The following is a 17,973-nucleotide window of genomic DNA, read 5'->3' as shown; positions in this document are numbered from 1 at the left end:
TTCTAGCTTGAGCCACTGCTGGCATGTGCCTCCATGTTCTCAGTCCAGAGGGGATGTCTGTACAGTTACGAACTGGTTCAGCCTAGCCAGGTTAAACTAACCTGCAAAGATTCATTAATTCAAGTTTAGGCTTTTTGAATGTCTGTCCCTATCCAAGAAGATCTTGAAACTAATGAGAGAGATGTTTTCTTTTGTAGGGCTTGATGGGCCAGTAAACTTTGTTCTGACAAGCAACCTGCTAGCTGCAATCTGTCCCTCATCAAGAGGGGACAGAGAAAGGTATCAGAAGTGACCTGGTTTGCAGAAAGTATGAAGAAGCAGGGAGAGTGAGATTGAAAAGCTCAGTATCATCAACAGGTACAAGGTCTGGTAACACTACCGCTCCTTGAGCAGTGAGCTGGGAAAAGCCTAGGACAGTGCAGGCAGGGTTGGGGTTTACACCCCTCCCTAATCAGAGCATCCTGCCTGGGCCTGGACATGCCCTTCCCCCCCCGCCCCAGCTCAGCATTGTGGAAGGGAAGGGAGGGATGCTCTAGTGCCCCCCGGCTTCTATCCTAAGCTACTGTAAGCATGTGCCTGCATTTCTGGAATGAAAAGGGAATGTCTGTCCACCTCCAAATTGTCTCAAACTTTGCAGGTTAAACTAACCTGCAAAGATTGAATCAATTCAGGCTCAGGCTTATTGAATGTCTGTCCCTAGCCTCAGACGGTAGTGCAGGCATTACTTAATTAAAGAAGATTGAGCATCACCTCCCTAGGACCCTGCCCTGTAACCTGAAGACAGGTTATTTGAGTCTGAACAGCACTGTCCATCGATCATAAAACATTTTTCTTGCAAGGGGAAGGATTCAAATTGTCTTCTGAGTGTTAAGAGCTTTGGGCAGTCATGCTGCACTACTAAGCAAAACATTTGTAAAATAATTAACATACATCTCAGAGGAGAGGGCTGACAAAGGAGAAAGAAAGGCTGACAGTAATTATCGGTGAAGTATTTCTCATCCTGTCTTTATATGTTGAACATCTGTGAGTATCCCCCCCACCCTACAGAGCTATTTGGTTGACGACTGCCCAGCTAACACAAACAAGCTAGAATCATAGCATGTCCAAACAATCTATGCACAGCTGTATGTATGTCACTACTAACCCTAAATACTGGCTTCATAACATGGGACAGTATATTTGGACTTTATGAGAATGACATAAAGAACATACAGAGTTAAGCGTTTGTTTTATTCATGTCCACTTTTTACTGTCTTCCTGAACTTGCCTTCTTTCTTCAGCATGCCGTGTGTAGTGGTACCAAATTGTATTGGAGAGACTGCAATTTAGTGTAGACATAGCTGAGCCAGCTGTAAACATATAAGTCATATCTGAGCCAGCTAGCTTAGGAACTGGCAACAGTTGGCAGCAGCAGTACAGAACTCAGCATGAGGTAATTTACCCTGCCAAGACATACTCTATTTGGCCCAAGAATTGGCAGCCTGGCTTGGGTAGTTTCTCTATGTGCTAAACACCCAGCTGGCACCCTATCCATTCAATCATGTATGCTTATATTTCAATTCCAGGCTAAAAACTCATTTTTAAGAGTTCCGTTAATGGGAATAGAAACAAGTTCTAAATATGTTTATCTGAAAAACATCTGAAGAACATTCCCCATTTAATGGCATTTCATCTCTTATTTATTTTTCTCTGTATGTACTTGAAAGCCAGCTAGCAGGAGAAAACAGCAGTAGTCAGATACATATTTTCTGCCTAAAATGCATGTTTAATAACAAAAGTAAAACACTGAAGAGTTAAATTCCCCAGCTTGGGCTTCAAACACAATTTTAAGAAGGACATCATACTAGATGATTAGAAAAATCCCGTGTAGCTTAAAAAGCCTATGGAGAATATCAAAGTAAGAATTCTTGTCAGTGATGGTGATCTTTCACATATTTCCTGGACCAGCATGCTAACAACATCACTTCAACACTACCAAACCCTGGAAGAGATCCTCATTTAATTTTTGCGCAGTGGCAGGATTGTGAGCCTGTGAGGTTGAACTGAGGCACGATCGTTGCTAGTTGAATTAGCTCCATTGAAGCTGACCCTTACACTGGGAGAACAGGTAGTTTATTTATAGCTTGTTAGAATATTGCTCAGCAACTACTGATGAGTTAAGCGTTTGAAAACATTTTGAAGTTCTAATATGTAGATTGAAATGAACTTACTTGCTTTTATTTGTTTTTCATTATACCTAAGACTTCCTTCCAAATGTCAAACAGTTAAAAAGGACATGGATTAAAAGGATAGTCATAATTCAAAATTGGGCATAATCTAGATTTATAAGAAAAAAGGATTTATGAAGTTGAAATTGAAAATATCAATAGAACCCTTTTTCTGGATTTTTTTTTCAAACCCATGAAAATGGCGGTTTAAAAAAAAAAATCTTGGCAGCAGTGTCTGCAACAGAAACACCCAGAACAGCAAAATGAACAGAATGAAACTGACTTAATGGATTTTTCTTGTCCAACTTCAGAGAGACATGAAAGGCAAACAGACAGGAAAATTACTGGAACATAACTCAGAGGTGGTTAGCCATGCTGGGCTGAAGTCAGGCATGAGGGTGGGCAGGATGGCATCTTAAGAATTTAACTGGTTCAGTCCACCCTGTCCTACCTTCTTCCTGACACATAACTGGAGTTTAAAACATTCTTTTAATTTTAGTATTCTAAGAACTTACTTTGTAATGTAGATAAAAAATTCTGTTCACAATATAGGATATTAAGTTTTCCCAGCAACATGGCTGTTACAAATACACAGGACAAGATATTAAGGTTTAAGTACTTGAAACCAGGCATCTAAATTAAATTATCTGTAATTACCCACAGCCTAAACAGAGATATAAGCATGTAAAACTGCACACCCAAGATGGCATTTTTCACCATGTCACATTCAAAATGTTAGCCACATAATTAATTCCCTGGCCAACTGTCAATCTTTTATTAGGGTATCAATTAGTAAAAACATATTTTTTAGTAATAATAAATAATCACCAGTGGATTCTTTTTAAACTCACCATTAGGGTTGTAGCAATAGGCATCCCATCTCTCACTTCTGTTGAGCCGAAACCCATAGTCAATAATGCCAGTCTTTCCGAACCCACAGTTTGATCCGGCTTTCACGATGGGATAGCCAACTCTGCCCTTAGCCATCCAGCCAGCAGCACACACATGAAAACCTGTGAGAGAAAGAAAGTTCTGTGGATGCTGTGTAAATTTGCTCCAAGCAAGAAACATTGTATGGACTATTGCTTCCTTCCAACTAACATTTTACTCTTGTTGATAAAAATTAGTTAATGCATAATTAGCTTAACAGAAATCTTAATCAGGTTATGAAGCCATTGCTCTCTTCTACATGGAAAACATTAATTTCAAAGTATAACATTACTTCTTGTATTCCACATTAAAATTATTGCTTTCTCATTTAAAAATCAGATGAAGATGAACTATAAAATGCATTACCCTGGAGAATCTAAATACAGTACCAGCCTTTGTATTCAAATTAGATTTTAAATTAGTCACATACTTGTATTACATTTATTTGTTTTCCTAATGCCTCATCTTCCAAACCTTGCTCAATCATTACTTAAGTGTATAAGAATATGGAGGACTGGGCCCTTAGGGTAAATAAAATACTGTATACAGAACATAGATATGGAAATAAGAGCTTAAAAATTAAATTTATATTTCCAATTTTAGAAGTCCTGTTAATACATTGTTTATGGTTAAGAGTTTAAAAACAACAGTCGAAGACTTCAACATTATTCAGTACTGGAAAAAAAACATTTTTAAATAGATGACCACATTTTCAAAATGAAAAACTAGAGCATATTTGTGGTTGGTTAGGGTTTCATAGTCACAGAAGACAAAGGTACCCTTTTTGACTGTGTGCTGGTGTCTATTGCCAGCTTCTGACTCAACAATGAAGCCTGCATATTTCTCAGAATGGAAGATATTTTCCAATAACCTAATGTTCTGAATGAATGCATCATGAAACACTGAACAAATGTTATTAGCATTTACACTGAACAAACAATAGCTATGTGAAGGTCTGCATTCATTCAGCTTTTAACACCAAACATTTGTACCCTTCCACTGGGGCATTTGTTCTCATCTCAATCCATACAGAGCAAATTCTACTAATACCTTTTGAATAAACATGATAAAAATATTTTGGTGGATTCCTGTGAAAATTTGAGACCTTTCATTTCTCCTGAAATAAACCTCTGCAATGCTGAGCGATCATTTTAATAAGAAAATGCACTGGAGGGGAATGACCTGGTCCTATACCAACAATAACATCCCCTTCCTGTTACAGACTGATAAGGATTTGGGAGTGAGGCCACTCCTAGAAATATCTGGGAAGAAGCTGCTCTAATGCACTTCTCCCCCACCAGCTCTTTGCCACACCCAGAGCACAAAGGGATTCCCCAGCAGTGCAGACAGCTGCTACAACTGGCTGCTGTACAAGAAGCGCAGCAGCCTTTAGCCATGTACAGTTCAGGCAAAATTCCAGTTGCCTCTGTTTTCTCATGAGGTTGTAAGAGCTCCATTGCTCCCTGCAACGACAATACTTCTGATGAGTGTTGGCAACAGGGTGAACAGGTGATGTGGAATTCAAACCATGAATGTTCATATAGACATTTGATTTCTAACCTATTTTTCGTGCTGCCTCCAGCTGCTGGTATGTGGCTAGACGTCCTCCTTCATACTCACACACTGCTTTTGCTTCTACATAGGTGAGCTGATATTTTCCAGTTCGCGCCTCCCTGTGATACACTCCAGCTGCTCGCTCTGTGGGACCAAAACAATTAGCAATTCAGTATTTCTTCAGAATAACCACCCCTCCTGGATGATGTCAGATCTCACTGTTTCCATTGGTTTCTCAGGAACTGCACCTTGGACTATTGTCCCGGTGAGAATATAAACTAGATAGTCATCAAGTAATTTATGTCCCTCCCAACATATGGAGGTTTGAATTTTGAATGAACAAATCAACATATTGGATTGCCAGAACTTCTTGGAAAGTAGTAGCTTTAGAAATTATCAACTGGTGTCAGAAACCCTGGGGTATCGTATTTGACGTTTGGGGTGGTGTTTCCTGCTTGTTTTGTCACCACGTATGTTTGGATCTAATTTTGAATGTGTTTTTGATAGAATGAATCAGAACTTTGTCTTGAAGTTCTAGAGACATGAAGCCAGTATTACTTGGAAAATCAGATGTGAAAATTAAAGGGAATTGCAATGTAACCCACATATGACTGAGTTTGTGTCTCTCACAAGGAACAAAACTTGAGCCTTTGGTAGCTAACATTTCTATCATACAGAACATTTCTTAAATAAGTTTTATAACAATACTGTAAAACTCCTGTCATTACTCTTGCTGCCAAGGGCCCTTTTATGCAGCTGCTTTATATGCAGAAATTTACATTAATTTTAAAGGGCAATTGTCAATAATATTACAAATTAAGTGATCTTTACACCCTTCTTTCTCAATTGCAGTACATCTGGAAATCTTGAGTCTTCCCAACAGGAGAACTAGATCTGAAATTTTTGCTTTTTTCCCCTTTCTCCTGTACTAGAGAATAAACTGGCTTTAGAGATGTATGAACCTACTCATCTGAACAGAAACCTCTGTACTAGAAGATATCTGACAAAAACTACTGTATAGTAGTGTGTAGATGAAATGAGGGGCATGTGTGCACAACACTTTAAAGTGGGTTAAATGGTTTGGCATGCTTTAATGGTATTGGTGTTTGCATGCATCGGTGGCGTATTGCTCATTAATTACAGCCACTATATGAAATTCAGTGGTGTAATGCACCTTAAATGACTTGGGGTGCAGCAAACTAAAACTCCTCTGAGTTGTTTTCCTTTTCTGCCCCTACAGCTACAGAGTGAAGCACTGGACTCTGTGCAGCTCAGGGACTCTGCAGGAAGCCCTGCAGGCAGCCTGGCAGCAGCCCGGGAAGGCAGGCTTCACCAAAGATCTTTTTTTTTTTCCTTGGAGCCTGCCTGCCTGAGCTGTGTGGGGGCCTGGTGCTTCCCTCTGTGGCTGCAGTGCCCCCCAGGACTGCATGAGCCAGGTGCCTTGCAGGCAGGTGCTACCTGGGGTGGAAAGGGGGCACTGCTGCCACAGAGGGAAGCACCAACCTCCCCTGCAGCCCAGGGACCACTCCACCTGCTGGCAGCTCACCCTCCTCTCACCGCTGCTGGAGGGGCAGGAAAGTATGTGCATGACACAGGGGTTTAAAGGGCCCTAAATTGAAGCAGTGTTTTTAAAAACCCACCTCTTCAATTTAGGGTCCACATTTCATCTACACATGCCCTAGTACTATAGGGTTACTATTAGTCAACATAATCTTAAACAGTGAATTATAAAACATTTGTGTATTTATATCAACTATCATTTGACAAAATGCTTAGAACCACTAGTTTTGATGATGTTAGGGACATTTTTGAAAACTTTCTCACCACTGAGCAGTGGTTAGCAATGGTGAGACTCATACCGTAGCCAGCTTGATGTCTGCCAGTGTAGTTTTTGGACCTATGTTAATTGAGTTTGCTCCCAGCAGGGTTAGATTACATTGTTTAAAACATTCTCTGCAGGCAGTGGGCTGCTACATGAACATACTCAGAAATTTCCTTGGCCTAGGCAAGGCTAACGCATATTTTATAGAGGATCCAAGGAGTTTGGCTGCCTCCTGTGCAAAAAATAATAATATGATTCATCTATACTAAGTGGTGATGAAGCATGCTAACTATATTATAATAACAAAGCTTCAGGGATACAGGTTTTAGCCATGTTGGTCTACAGACAAAAAATATGCAGAACTCTTGGCAGAGGTTATATCTTTTATTAGACCAACTAAATAGTTGCAAAGCAATTTATTTATTTGCAAGCTTTTGGCTTCACTCACCCTTCCTCAGGCAAAGGAAAATGCATGGATTGTAACATTTCTCCTAGGTGGAAGTGAAACTTCATATTGCACAGGAGAATAAAAAGATATTATAGATTCCCCTGGGTGGAAAAGTTCATTTTATGCAAATTAGGCTCAAAAAGTTCAAGCAGTCTGTTTATCTCCAAATTGTCTGATCAAGCAACCTAAATCTTGTTTTAGGTTGTTTACCCTAAACTTAGAGGTAACCCCTCCACACTGCTTGTCGACTGGCCGCTGGGGGGGACCCCCCACTAACTTGTTGACCGGCCGCCAAGGGACTCCCTGCCAGGGGTACACTGACCAAAAAAAAGTTGAAAACCTCTGGAATAATGGAATCTAATGATGCAGAACTTAACATCACTGTTCTTTCATGAGACAATCTGAGAACTGAAGTAATCAATCACCAAATCTCACAAGAAAGCAAAGTGAGTCCAAAAAATCATGAATTTATATTACCTGATCTGTGTTCAGAGAAGGACACAAGTTTGTGGCATTGGGGAAAAAAGTGGAGGATTTCTGAGATTGTCAGAATGAGAAAGGTGACCAGTTCTCAATACAAGTTAGAGCAGTAAGGTTTGGAAAGAATATTTCAAAGAACTTCTTCATTTTTATATTATACATTTAGGAAGAGTTGCTGAAAATCTTATTGTTAAAATCAAAATAACAGATCCTTTGGTAGAGGAGATACAGATCTCTGTTAAAAACTCAGAAATAATAAGGCACTAGGGGCAGACAATCTTTCAGGTGAATGCTTGAAATTTAGATTCAAAATGCTAAAGCACCAACTTCACAAGATGATTAAAAGTATCTGGAGAGAGGAAAAAATGACCAAACAAAGGAAGCAGGCAATAATATGCCCAATTTACAAGAATGGTGATTGAAGAGAGTATAATAACCATCAAGGTATCCCCATTACCCTTCACAAAGTAAAAGTTTTTCATAAACTGCTGCTAAATGAATTGCTCCCATATACACAAAAAATTTAGGGACATGATTATCAGTGTGGGTTCAAGGAAGATAGATCAATTTTGGATCGCATTCTCAATGAGGTTATTGCTGGAAAAGAAATGGAAAGTTGTAAAAGGTGTACATCAAATTTTCATAGATTTCATCAAAGCTTATGATAATATTAAAAGAGAATCACTATGAGCAACCATGGCAGGGTTTTGAATTCCTAGAAAATGGGTATAGGCAGACAAGGTTCCTTGGGTGAATTTGATATCTTTTATTAGACCAACCCAAATAGTTGGAGAATATTTATTAAGCAAGCTTTCGGGTTCAAAAACCCTTCATCAGGCTAAGGAAGTTTCAGCAGTTGGTGTGTGCTCTTCCTGGATGGAAAATGGGTATGCTTTACTAGGACGTGCATTAAAAGATCAAGGACTTATGTGAAAATTGCGGGAATGCTATCAGATCTGATGGAAAATCAACAGCTGGTTCAAACAAGGGGACCCACTATCACCAATGCTTTTCAACTTGGTGCTTGTAAAAGCTGTTGAAAAAGAATGAGCAGGTCTGCAGTAGAACTGACTGCATCTGGTATTTGTGTATGCAGATGATGCTTAGTAGGAGAGGAAATGGAAATGGTACAAAAGAATACAGATTCATAGAGTTAAGCACTATAGAAGTTGGGCTTGCTATTAATGTCAGCGAGGCTAAATATATTAGAAATACATTTCAAGTTCATAGGAAAATAAGGATAGGGAATGGCATTGTGGAAAAGGGAGAAAAAATGAAATATCTAGGAACAATAATCACTGAGAACAATCAAACAACCAAAGAAATAAAGACAAGAATTTACAGTGCTATTTCTATGCCTATCGAGCCTGGATAAAATAATATCACCAAGGAAAAATGTCAAGAAATCTTAAAATTCAGCTTTATAGAACATATTCAACCTGTCCTCTTATATGCTTGTGAATCATGGACAAAGGCAAATGGAAAAAGACTACAAAGTGCTATGAAAAATATTTGGTGCAGTAAAAGAAAATGGAATATGGAAGAGATAATCAAGAGCTTGCAGACCTTTAAAAAAGACCTTTACAAAAGATGTCCTGAGCAAGATAAGAGTGCAGAGAATGAAATGGGTTTATTGAGAGGGATAATGAGAGAAGACATGTGAGGCAAGAAGCTGAGGTGGAGCAGGGTATCAGACCTCATGGTAGTCAAAGGCAATGATTGGAAGATAACATAAAAACAGATTGGGACAGTGTAAGTGAAGATGTTATAAGATGGAAGGAGCCTGCACAAGATAGGAGATGGAAGGCTTTAGTTAAGGTGGTTCTAGGCCCTCAAGACCTGGGAAACCAAAGAGCGAGTGAGTCTCAGGACTGTTCTAATTTATGGATGGCCCTAAAGTACAGTCAGTCACTGACCGTCAGGGTAGCCAACCTCCCTTTCTTTGCATGCAGCCCTTGAGAACACAACCTCAGAGAGTCCTGTAAGGTCAGCATCTTGGATTTACCAGTCTTAGAGCCTGAAATTTCTTATGCAGTTTCCCCACTATCTGACACTGGTGCTTACAAATCTTAATCCTTAAAACTCATATTTTGTTTCATTGCATGGCTTCTGAAGTCTCCTTGCAGAGAGAATACTGCAGACAGGTTTGTTTTGCATATAGAGAAGGTTCCTATTTTGCAATTTGTGTAAAAGTCTCTATACTTTGAGCTTTTTAGTCTTCATGAATTGAGGTCTATGGGTGGTCTCCCCTTCCTGGGAGTAATCACCAGTTTACATCTTTAGTATTCCTTTATGAAATGATTTGCTGGTAGCTTTTGACAGGGGAGACCACACACACATACCCCGCTAAGCTCTGAGGTTTGCTATAATTCCTTGTATCACCATTAAAATGTGGGGCTATCTTTATTTATTAATCATATCTTTCCATCTGTTTTTAATACATTGAGACAACAAAAGCAGCAAAAATATATCTGCAACAAAGTATTGTACATATATGAATGTTAGTATATCATTCAGTTTATTCATGTCATACATCAGAGAATTGATTGATGTAATGTAGGCAGGAAATAGTCCAGCTGGAGCTTATTACAGCAGCTCTATAGGCTGTCTCTTCCTAAAGGATAGGGCTGGTAGAGAGAAAGATAATTCCCCCTTGATCTCTGTCTGGGAACTCCTCTCCCTTAATAGTAACAAAAGATTTTTAGAAAGTCTTTGGACCATTCTGTATTTATGCCTGTCCATAAAGAGGCCTTCAAGGCCTGTTGAGTGGGTAGCAGCCTCTTCTGTAAAAACTGTATCTATTTTGTGCACTGCCCTTGCTTTCCTTCCTTTTTATTTGAAATACAATACAATTAGGCCATTTGCCACAGATTTCTCCATCATGCCTTAGGATTTTGTCACAGGGTGCAGTACAAGTGGGACTGACAGCATGTGTTCCTTTCATCACTTGATCTTCTAGCTCTCCTTGGACTTCATGGACAGTTAGATAATAATGCATTTTCAGAATAATAACACATTTTCATACTGTCAGGTGATATCAGACTGTTGAATGACCCTTCCGTTCAGGGATTAAAACTACAGCACTTGACACAAAGTGCTACTAAAATGAATGAGAGACTGGGGAAGGGTATTATTAAAGGGGAAGCAGAAAACACAATTACTTTTGTGATAAGTGGTCAGTTTTAAAAATTGGAGTAATTTATTTAAGCTTCACATTCATATTTCACATTATATGGCCTTAAACTAGTTGTGAGGAAGGAAAGCGGAGCCAGGAATAGCCCTTACTCTTTTGTCCAGAAATTTAAGAATCTATAGAGTACTAGAGAACAAGGATGTTCTCTACAGGGGTTCAGTGCTTTTTAGACAAAAAAGTATGTTAAATGACAACAACAGCAACAAAACATGATTCAGAGTTTAGGGCCTCAAAGAATAGAGAAGGCAAGAGAATGGACAGATCTTCTCACCTACCATTTTCCCCACCTTCATGCCGTCTCTTCTATGGTGGGCATGTACTAGGCTGGGTATGTGTGGCTGGAAGGAGACACATTCCAGCTATTCTGGGTTGCAGATAGGCTCTTGAGATCCATTACACCCAGTTTACAGCAGCTCTGAGGCTGCTCTAGTTGCTTTCTATTACTTGTTGAGATGTACAGATGATACAGTGCTCCCAGGTTGTGCCTCTTGAGCTCAGAATCAGGGCCACTGTATTTCTACCTTATACTAGGCCCTTTGCAGAGCTACTCATTACACTATTCTCTTAAAAACCTACAGCTACCAGTTCACTGTTTCACAAAGTCACCTGATGCCCAATTTTCTTAGTTTTCAGTGCATTACTCCTTGCCTTAGGAAAGGCTTTCAATTGCACTCTTTAAATAATTTCTAAGCAATGTAAGTAAGCAGTTAAAAAGTATGTTCTCTATTTACATATTGCCTTGGAAACAGCCAAAAAATTAGCTGCTATTTTGCTTTTCGGGGCTAAATGTTTGTTTATTCTTTTAACGTCTTTAGAAGAAAAATGTCTATTCCATGAAGAAATTACCTTAAAGTGAAAAATCCTCCTTTGCAAATTTATTTTCTGTTCCCATCTTTTTGGGCTGATTAAATCAAATTATTTTTCCCTGCATGGTCAAAATTCAGCCTTGTATAACTCCACTGCCCTCAGTGGGGTCACACCAGGGATTTGTCCCATTATGACAATCCAGGATTTTTTAACAACACAACAGAAATATTTGTGCAATGTTGCTCTGTTGTTCTCATTAGCATTATGATAACTTTTCCGGCATAATGTGCATACTGTGAAAGCAGACTCTAAGTCAAATAAACAAGGTGTTAGCATGAAGCTAATGTATTCAGCTGAAGCATGGATCTTTGTTTAGTAAGTGAAGCTAAGACAAAGAAATGCATAGAAATAAGGTGAAAGCATGTATATCTCTAATGTCACCTTAAGTTGAGATCTGGTGGCTTTTAGGTTATTGCTATAATGCCTTATTTTGTTGGGAAAAAAAATCAAAAAAATCGTTCTTTTGGACTTTGCTTTGTAAAGTCTAAATTAAAGCAGACTTCAAATACGACTAGGCCATCCTTTAGGCATGCTTCTCTTTATTCTAGTATTGTTGGCTTCTTCCTTTCTTATATCTTTATGGCCTCTGCTAAATGCTCACTCTGTTATTTTATTTAATGTGGTTGTTTTTCTAGGGGAAACAAGGACATTGTTTGCATAATACTACAGTCAACATGAGATGAAAATAGGTTATTTATTTTATGGCTCACATCACAATCAAAACATATGTTTCTACGAAGACTGTGAAGACTTGCTGTGGCCTTGTGAGATTTCACTTCATGATGAGTAACTGCACTGCCTATTCATTGATAATTTGTTCATTTCTCTTTTCTCCCCAAGAGTAATCAATGGTTCAATAATTTTGTTGCAATAGTGTATAGGACAGTGTTTTTTTGGCTTTAGTGGGGACTGCCCCACTTGTGGTATGAGCCTTATTGCTACTTTTGATGGGGCTTGTGATCCTCCCATAAATGCTGCAACCCCACGTGTAATCACTATTCCTAGATTGGTGTAGATAGCAGCTCTTAGGTTAGTGCACAGTTTTAGAGGAGTAAAACAAGGACAAGATGTGGTCTGGAGTACTCCTTTTTCTGTACACCTACACAAATGATTAGTCTTTACCATTATCTTCCATTTATCTTTGCAGGCATGGTACATTCTTTATTATAGGTATGTCAAAGTTATGGTCCCTGGATCTGGATTATTTGGCCTACAGTGCTGTCTACTCCAATGGAGCATACATTGAACCGGCTGTACGCTCTCAACTGTGGTGTGCAGAGCCTGGTGTGGGCTGCATATAATATGGGGCTAATTTGAGGCATGTTTTACATGTAGTGCCTGGGCCAGACCAACCCTGCACATTGGGTTTGGGGCTGTTCAAACTGGGTCAGCAGACAGGCTGCCCATGCTGGCCCATGCTGGATCTAGCTTAAAGGGTTGGTCTGGTATGGATGCTATGTACAGCATGGGCCCCAGATTGGTCCCATGCATCTCAGGCTGTGCCAGGCTGGAGCTGGCATGTTTTGCATACAGCATACAGGGCTGGTCCAGGGTGCATGCAGCATGTGGTACCCAGGCCAGTCAAGCCCTGCACAATAGATCCAGGTCAGTCTGGATCAAGCCTGCAGACCATCCCTGCACACTGGATCCAGGTTGGTCTGGATCAGGTCCATAGACCAGCCCTGCATGCTGGATCTAGCACACAAGACTGGTCTAGCATTTTTTTTTATGGAAAATTTTTCATGTTCCAAGTCAAATCAGCTAAAACAATTCAAAATCCACGAGTCATTCAAGAACCATATGCGGCCCTACTACCGGCAAACATCTTCCACCCCGACTTGGGGCTTCAGATGCTTCCATATCATTTGGTGGGCATCCTACATGTAGGCCCAAGCCCAGAGGTTTGGAGTTTGGATTCTCCCGAATTTTGCTTGCCCTCAGCTTGGCCGCAGGAGCAAACTAGGGAGGAGTCTCCCATTTCCATAAAGTAGGTGTAAAGCCAAGACCTTCCCATGGGAAATAAAAGTGGGAGGTTAACTATACATTATCTCCGGCCCATGCCAGAAAAACAGTTATCCCCAGCGACTAGGAAAACTGCCTTAGTAGTCATGGTATTTCCCCTGCCAGGTGCCATATGCTGCATGTACCCCAAACTAGCATTTAGCACTGCATGTACCACACGGCCTAAACCAGGCCCACATGCTGCCTGTCTCAGGGGAGCCAAGTGAGTTTGACACCATTGCTTTATTGCAAGTGCTTCCTCCTTGGTTTTCATAAGAATGGTAACAGCAGGAAACATTACCCCTATTCAGTCCCATATAACTCTATTTTTCTTCCTTTAAAGGGGTGGGTGGTGATGCAAACCTAGGATATTTTCTACAGTGGAATAAAACCCGATACTGACACTCGGTCTATATAAAATAATGCTGTTTAGATTTTACCATTATTATTTAACATTTATATTCTGAAAACACATAAAGATTATAACCAGCTGGGACCCATTATACCTCTGTACAAGTATGTGATAAATGACAGTCTCTGGGTCAAAGAGTCTCCTGACCATATGGCTTTCCCCATCACATACCACATCATCTAGGCACACCACCTCCTGGTACCTGCTTCAGTCAGGAATACTAGATTTGACTACTTATCTCACAAATCTCTCGTAATTTGCTCTTCTTGCTCATCCTCTCTGAGATGATTTGCAACAGGGCTATCTCCTTTATTAGCATCTTCCTTCTACTCTGACACCACAAATATCAAAAACCATGGCCATGCTCATGCCTTATTGAGGAGGGGAGGCAATTAAAGTGTACTTAAATAGAAAAGTGGAGTGCGTGCGTACATTTCTCTCACTCATACATCTTTTAGTTTGTAAGCTCTTCAGGGCAAGGACTAGATAACCTAGTGTGGCTTATTGGCTTGAGCCCGGATGGCTCAGGTGGATTGGTGGGGGCATTTCCCTTCCCCACCAATCAGGAGAAGGCAGGAGACAGGCTTGCCCTGCCCTGACACAAGGGCAAGGTGAAGAAGTGGCTCTGAGGGAGAACTAATCCCTCAGGCTTCCCCATCGGTCAATTTTCAGTCTGGGGGCAGAGCCTCCAGAAGGGATAAAAGCCTGGGTGCCCAGCACATGGGCAGCTTCAACGAGGGATGAAGAAGAAGGACTGCAGAAGGGCTGGTGGAGCTGATGAGCGGGGCAGAGCAACTGCCCCAGAAGTGCCCTGAAGAAGCCTTAACGAGTGGGAAGCAGTGAGTGGCTGCGTGCCAGCCCCTGCCACTGAGGCAGCTGTGGTGTTGGTGCATGGAGCAGTGCATGGGGCTCGGAGGGAGCTGAAGGGACCACATGGCTGCATGAGGCAGCACAGGTCTCCATCCCTGCAAGAGGCAGAAGCCCTCACAGTGAACAGAGTGGTGCACAGGGCCTGAACGGAGCTGAAGGGACCTTGTGGCTGCACAAGGCAACATGGGTCCCCATCTTTGCAAGAGTCAGAAGCCCCCTCATGGTGCACAGAGTGGTGCATGGGGCCTGAGAGGGCTCATTGACCTGTGTAGCTGTACAAGGTACCTCAGGCCTTTCTGCAGCAAGTGGCAGCAGGACGGAGTGGCCATCCCAGTGCGGTGGGGAAGCCCCTGCAGCCAACCCCACAGAGAGAGAGAGCGAGAGAGAGATGAGCTAAGTCCACCAGAGCCGTTGGGGAGTTGTGAGTTACCCGGGTAGCGGATTGCAGTCCTAGGGAGGGGAAGAGACGGGGGTTTCCACAGCGGAGGAGGGCCCCCAGCTTCATGGTTACTGAGCCATTCTAGTCACATGGACTAGTTGTGGGTGACGGTGTTTCTTTATGGTAACCTGTTTTGTTTCCTTCTATTATTCCTTCCCTTGGCACAATTGCTGTACCATTGTCTGTTTCATTAAGTAACAGTTTAAGATTGCCCTCATTCCTTACACTGCGGAGTGGCCTGTAAATTGTGTCCTTTATTGTAACCTTGTGTACTTTAATGTTGTGTTATCAAATGCTCATGAGCTGCCTTGTTTTGCCTGCTAGTGGTTCAGTTGCTCAAGGGTCTACTAGAGTACCCTTTGTTCGGTATTTTACTTTCATGTGTTTGTTATCTTTGTGTGTTGAATTTTACTGATGTAGTCTTGTTTATGTGTGCTCAGACTATTGTTTTATACTTGCCAGGTTTCATCTGCTGACATATTGTTTAACCTGTGTTTGCTGTCGCTTGTTCCCTTGCCTGCCGCCTGTAGGGCCTGCTGAGGGTAGGGGCTGTACACTAACCAGAAGATCGCTGAGGGCCAAGGCCTATGCTGATAAAGAGCCTGCATCTGCCATACCCAGTTATTATTGCCTGTGTATATATTTTAATAAGATTTACTGTCTCTGTAGATTTAAATCTGTAAGTGTTCCTGTTCAATGTACCTGTTCAATAAGCTGTATTGACACTGCGCTGTAAATTAAATCTGTAAATAGTTAAACCTTACTGGGTGCCCATGGTCTCTGCTCTGCTCTGCAGGGGAGGGAGGTGAGCTGGCCTAAGCTATGCAGTCACGTTTCCACAGCACACTCACACCTGCTAACATCCCTTCAATTGGAGAGTGGGTACTAGCCACGTACCACCCAGGATATGCTAGAAAGCTGTTTAAGAGTTAAAAGAAAGCAGCTCAGACGCTGCATGAAATCTGGAAATTAAAATGGTTAGAAATGCTTTAATAAATACATAATATTCTGTAAAAGGTAAAACACTGTATACATATTTGTATATAAATCAGCACACACATTACACATGCTTGCTCTGACTTTGTAGAAAATTTGGGGAAATAACCTATAAACCTAACCCACCCCTGAAATAAAACACTATCACCACAGTGTTTTAGTATGGCTCATTCTTCCATAATTATCCCTCAGCTGTTTAATGATGCAAGCAAACCATAGCAAAAACATAAATTTCCCGTGTTTTTATAGAAAATCTAGGAAATACTAGAACTGTGAAGAGAGCTAGTATTCCTAATCCTTTAGTTTTGGGTTTGGGACACAATACATATGCCACGTTCATGCAAAAGACAGTGTGTTCCTTTTGCAGTTGCTTCTTTTTATATTTTCATATTTTTCTTTTATACTCTCATTTAACAGTAATTATGTTCACTTCAGCTCATGCTTTCAGAGAATATACTTAATTTAGATATTTCCTGGTGTTTTTTTCTTGTGTAATAAGCTTTGGTTAGGTAGTTAACAGTGAAAATATTAAGAACTTCAAAACAATCATTATTCAGATCAGAATCCTAGCAACTTCAGTGCAGGATTTTGCCTGTGTTAATGCATGGCTGATTTTTATATGGTTTGAAAGAAAGGTAGTTATTTCTGCAGCAAAGCATTCATGAATGAAATTATTTCTTACCTAGCCAAATGGAGTTATGCAGGACTCCATCCTTGAATCCCCAACTTTGCACTTTGTCCCACACCAAGGCAAACAAGAGAGTTAACACGATCATCTCTTGTGTTTGAGCACTTACACTGTAAATGCTCTCTGTTACAGCTCGTCTGCTAGCAGCTGCCTACACTCTATTGAAACATCTGGAAACCAGATCTTGAATAGTGCTTTCATTTGTGAGGTCAGTGTGGCTGCTCCAATTGTACTTGCCGGAGTATTGTTACGCAACTAAATATGATGCCTGAAGGGTTTTTTTTCGTCTGACTCACTTTTTGTCCTCCCCATACACATCAGATCCTCACTGTGTCCAAACAGTTGCTGTAACCTGAAGCACTAAAGCACAGGCAAAAAATTTTTACATGCCAAAACATACTCAGCTTTTTATCACTCACTATCTTCAAATATGTTCCAGCACTCAAACTAAGAAGCAAATCAAACAATGTGTGTTGAGCCTGTTCACGCTGTTTATAGGATTAAAGTGTTAGCTGCAATTTTAACCATTGTCATTTGTTGTACACATCATACACAAGTTGGATTTCAAAAGGATCTGGTTGATAAAACAAAGCAGTGAAGATTTGCCTTAGATATTTGGATTAAGTAACCCCACAAACCTTGCATAATTCAGGATCAACCTGCGTTCAGCATAAAACTAAATGTGTCAGAAAGTGATGCCACTAGTTCTGTAAGTGGGAAGCCGTGCCTTCTTCCCATAATCACTTCATTATCTGATTCATGGCATGACAACTGTCTGCCTGTCTTCCCTTCTGACATCGGGGAAAGCAGCTGTTCCTTGTGGTAGTTAGAATGATGTGGGGTGGTAAAGGGAAAGCATGACAGCATGGAAATGTTGACCCTCGTAGAGCCCCAGGAGGAGTCCAGTCTCCATTTGAGGTACAAGAGCCTTGCACATCTCATTTTGATAACATCCTCATCCTGCAGTCAAAAGTCACAGAGAAAGATGTGCTCATTATTCAATAATGAAGAGAGAAAAACTGAACCCTTTCTTCAGACTTCAGCTGCTATTTGGCATAAACATCTG

The 17,973-nt window shown here is 40.7% G+C and overlaps 1 protein-coding gene across 1 annotated transcript in view; it reads right to left on the bottom strand.

Moving 5' to 3' along the window:
- The window catches only part of TNFAIP6 (TNF alpha induced protein 6), a 26,845-nt gene extending 9,794 nt beyond the window's left edge, over positions 1-17,051 (bottom strand). Inside the window, exons 1-3 of the mRNA XM_006024538.3 lie at positions 16,902-17,051; positions 4,698-4,835; positions 3,059-3,220 (exon numbers count right to left, since the gene is read on the bottom strand). Of these exons, the coding sequence (XP_006024600.1) occupies positions 3,059-3,220; positions 4,698-4,835; positions 16,902-16,995 (394 nt within the window). The 5' untranslated portion in view covers positions 16,996-17,051. The remainder of the gene's footprint in view (positions 1-3,058; positions 3,221-4,697; positions 4,836-16,901) is intronic.
- Between the last annotated feature and the right edge of the window lie 922 nt (positions 17,052-17,973).

Source organism: Alligator sinensis, unplaced genomic scaffold, assembly GCF_000455745.1.
Source record: "Alligator sinensis unplaced genomic scaffold, ASM45574v1 scaffold61_2, whole genome shotgun sequence".
Lineage (NCBI taxonomy): Eukaryota > Metazoa > Chordata > Crocodylia > Alligatoridae > Alligator > Alligator sinensis.
This window is presented reverse-complemented; position numbering and strand designations above follow the sequence as displayed.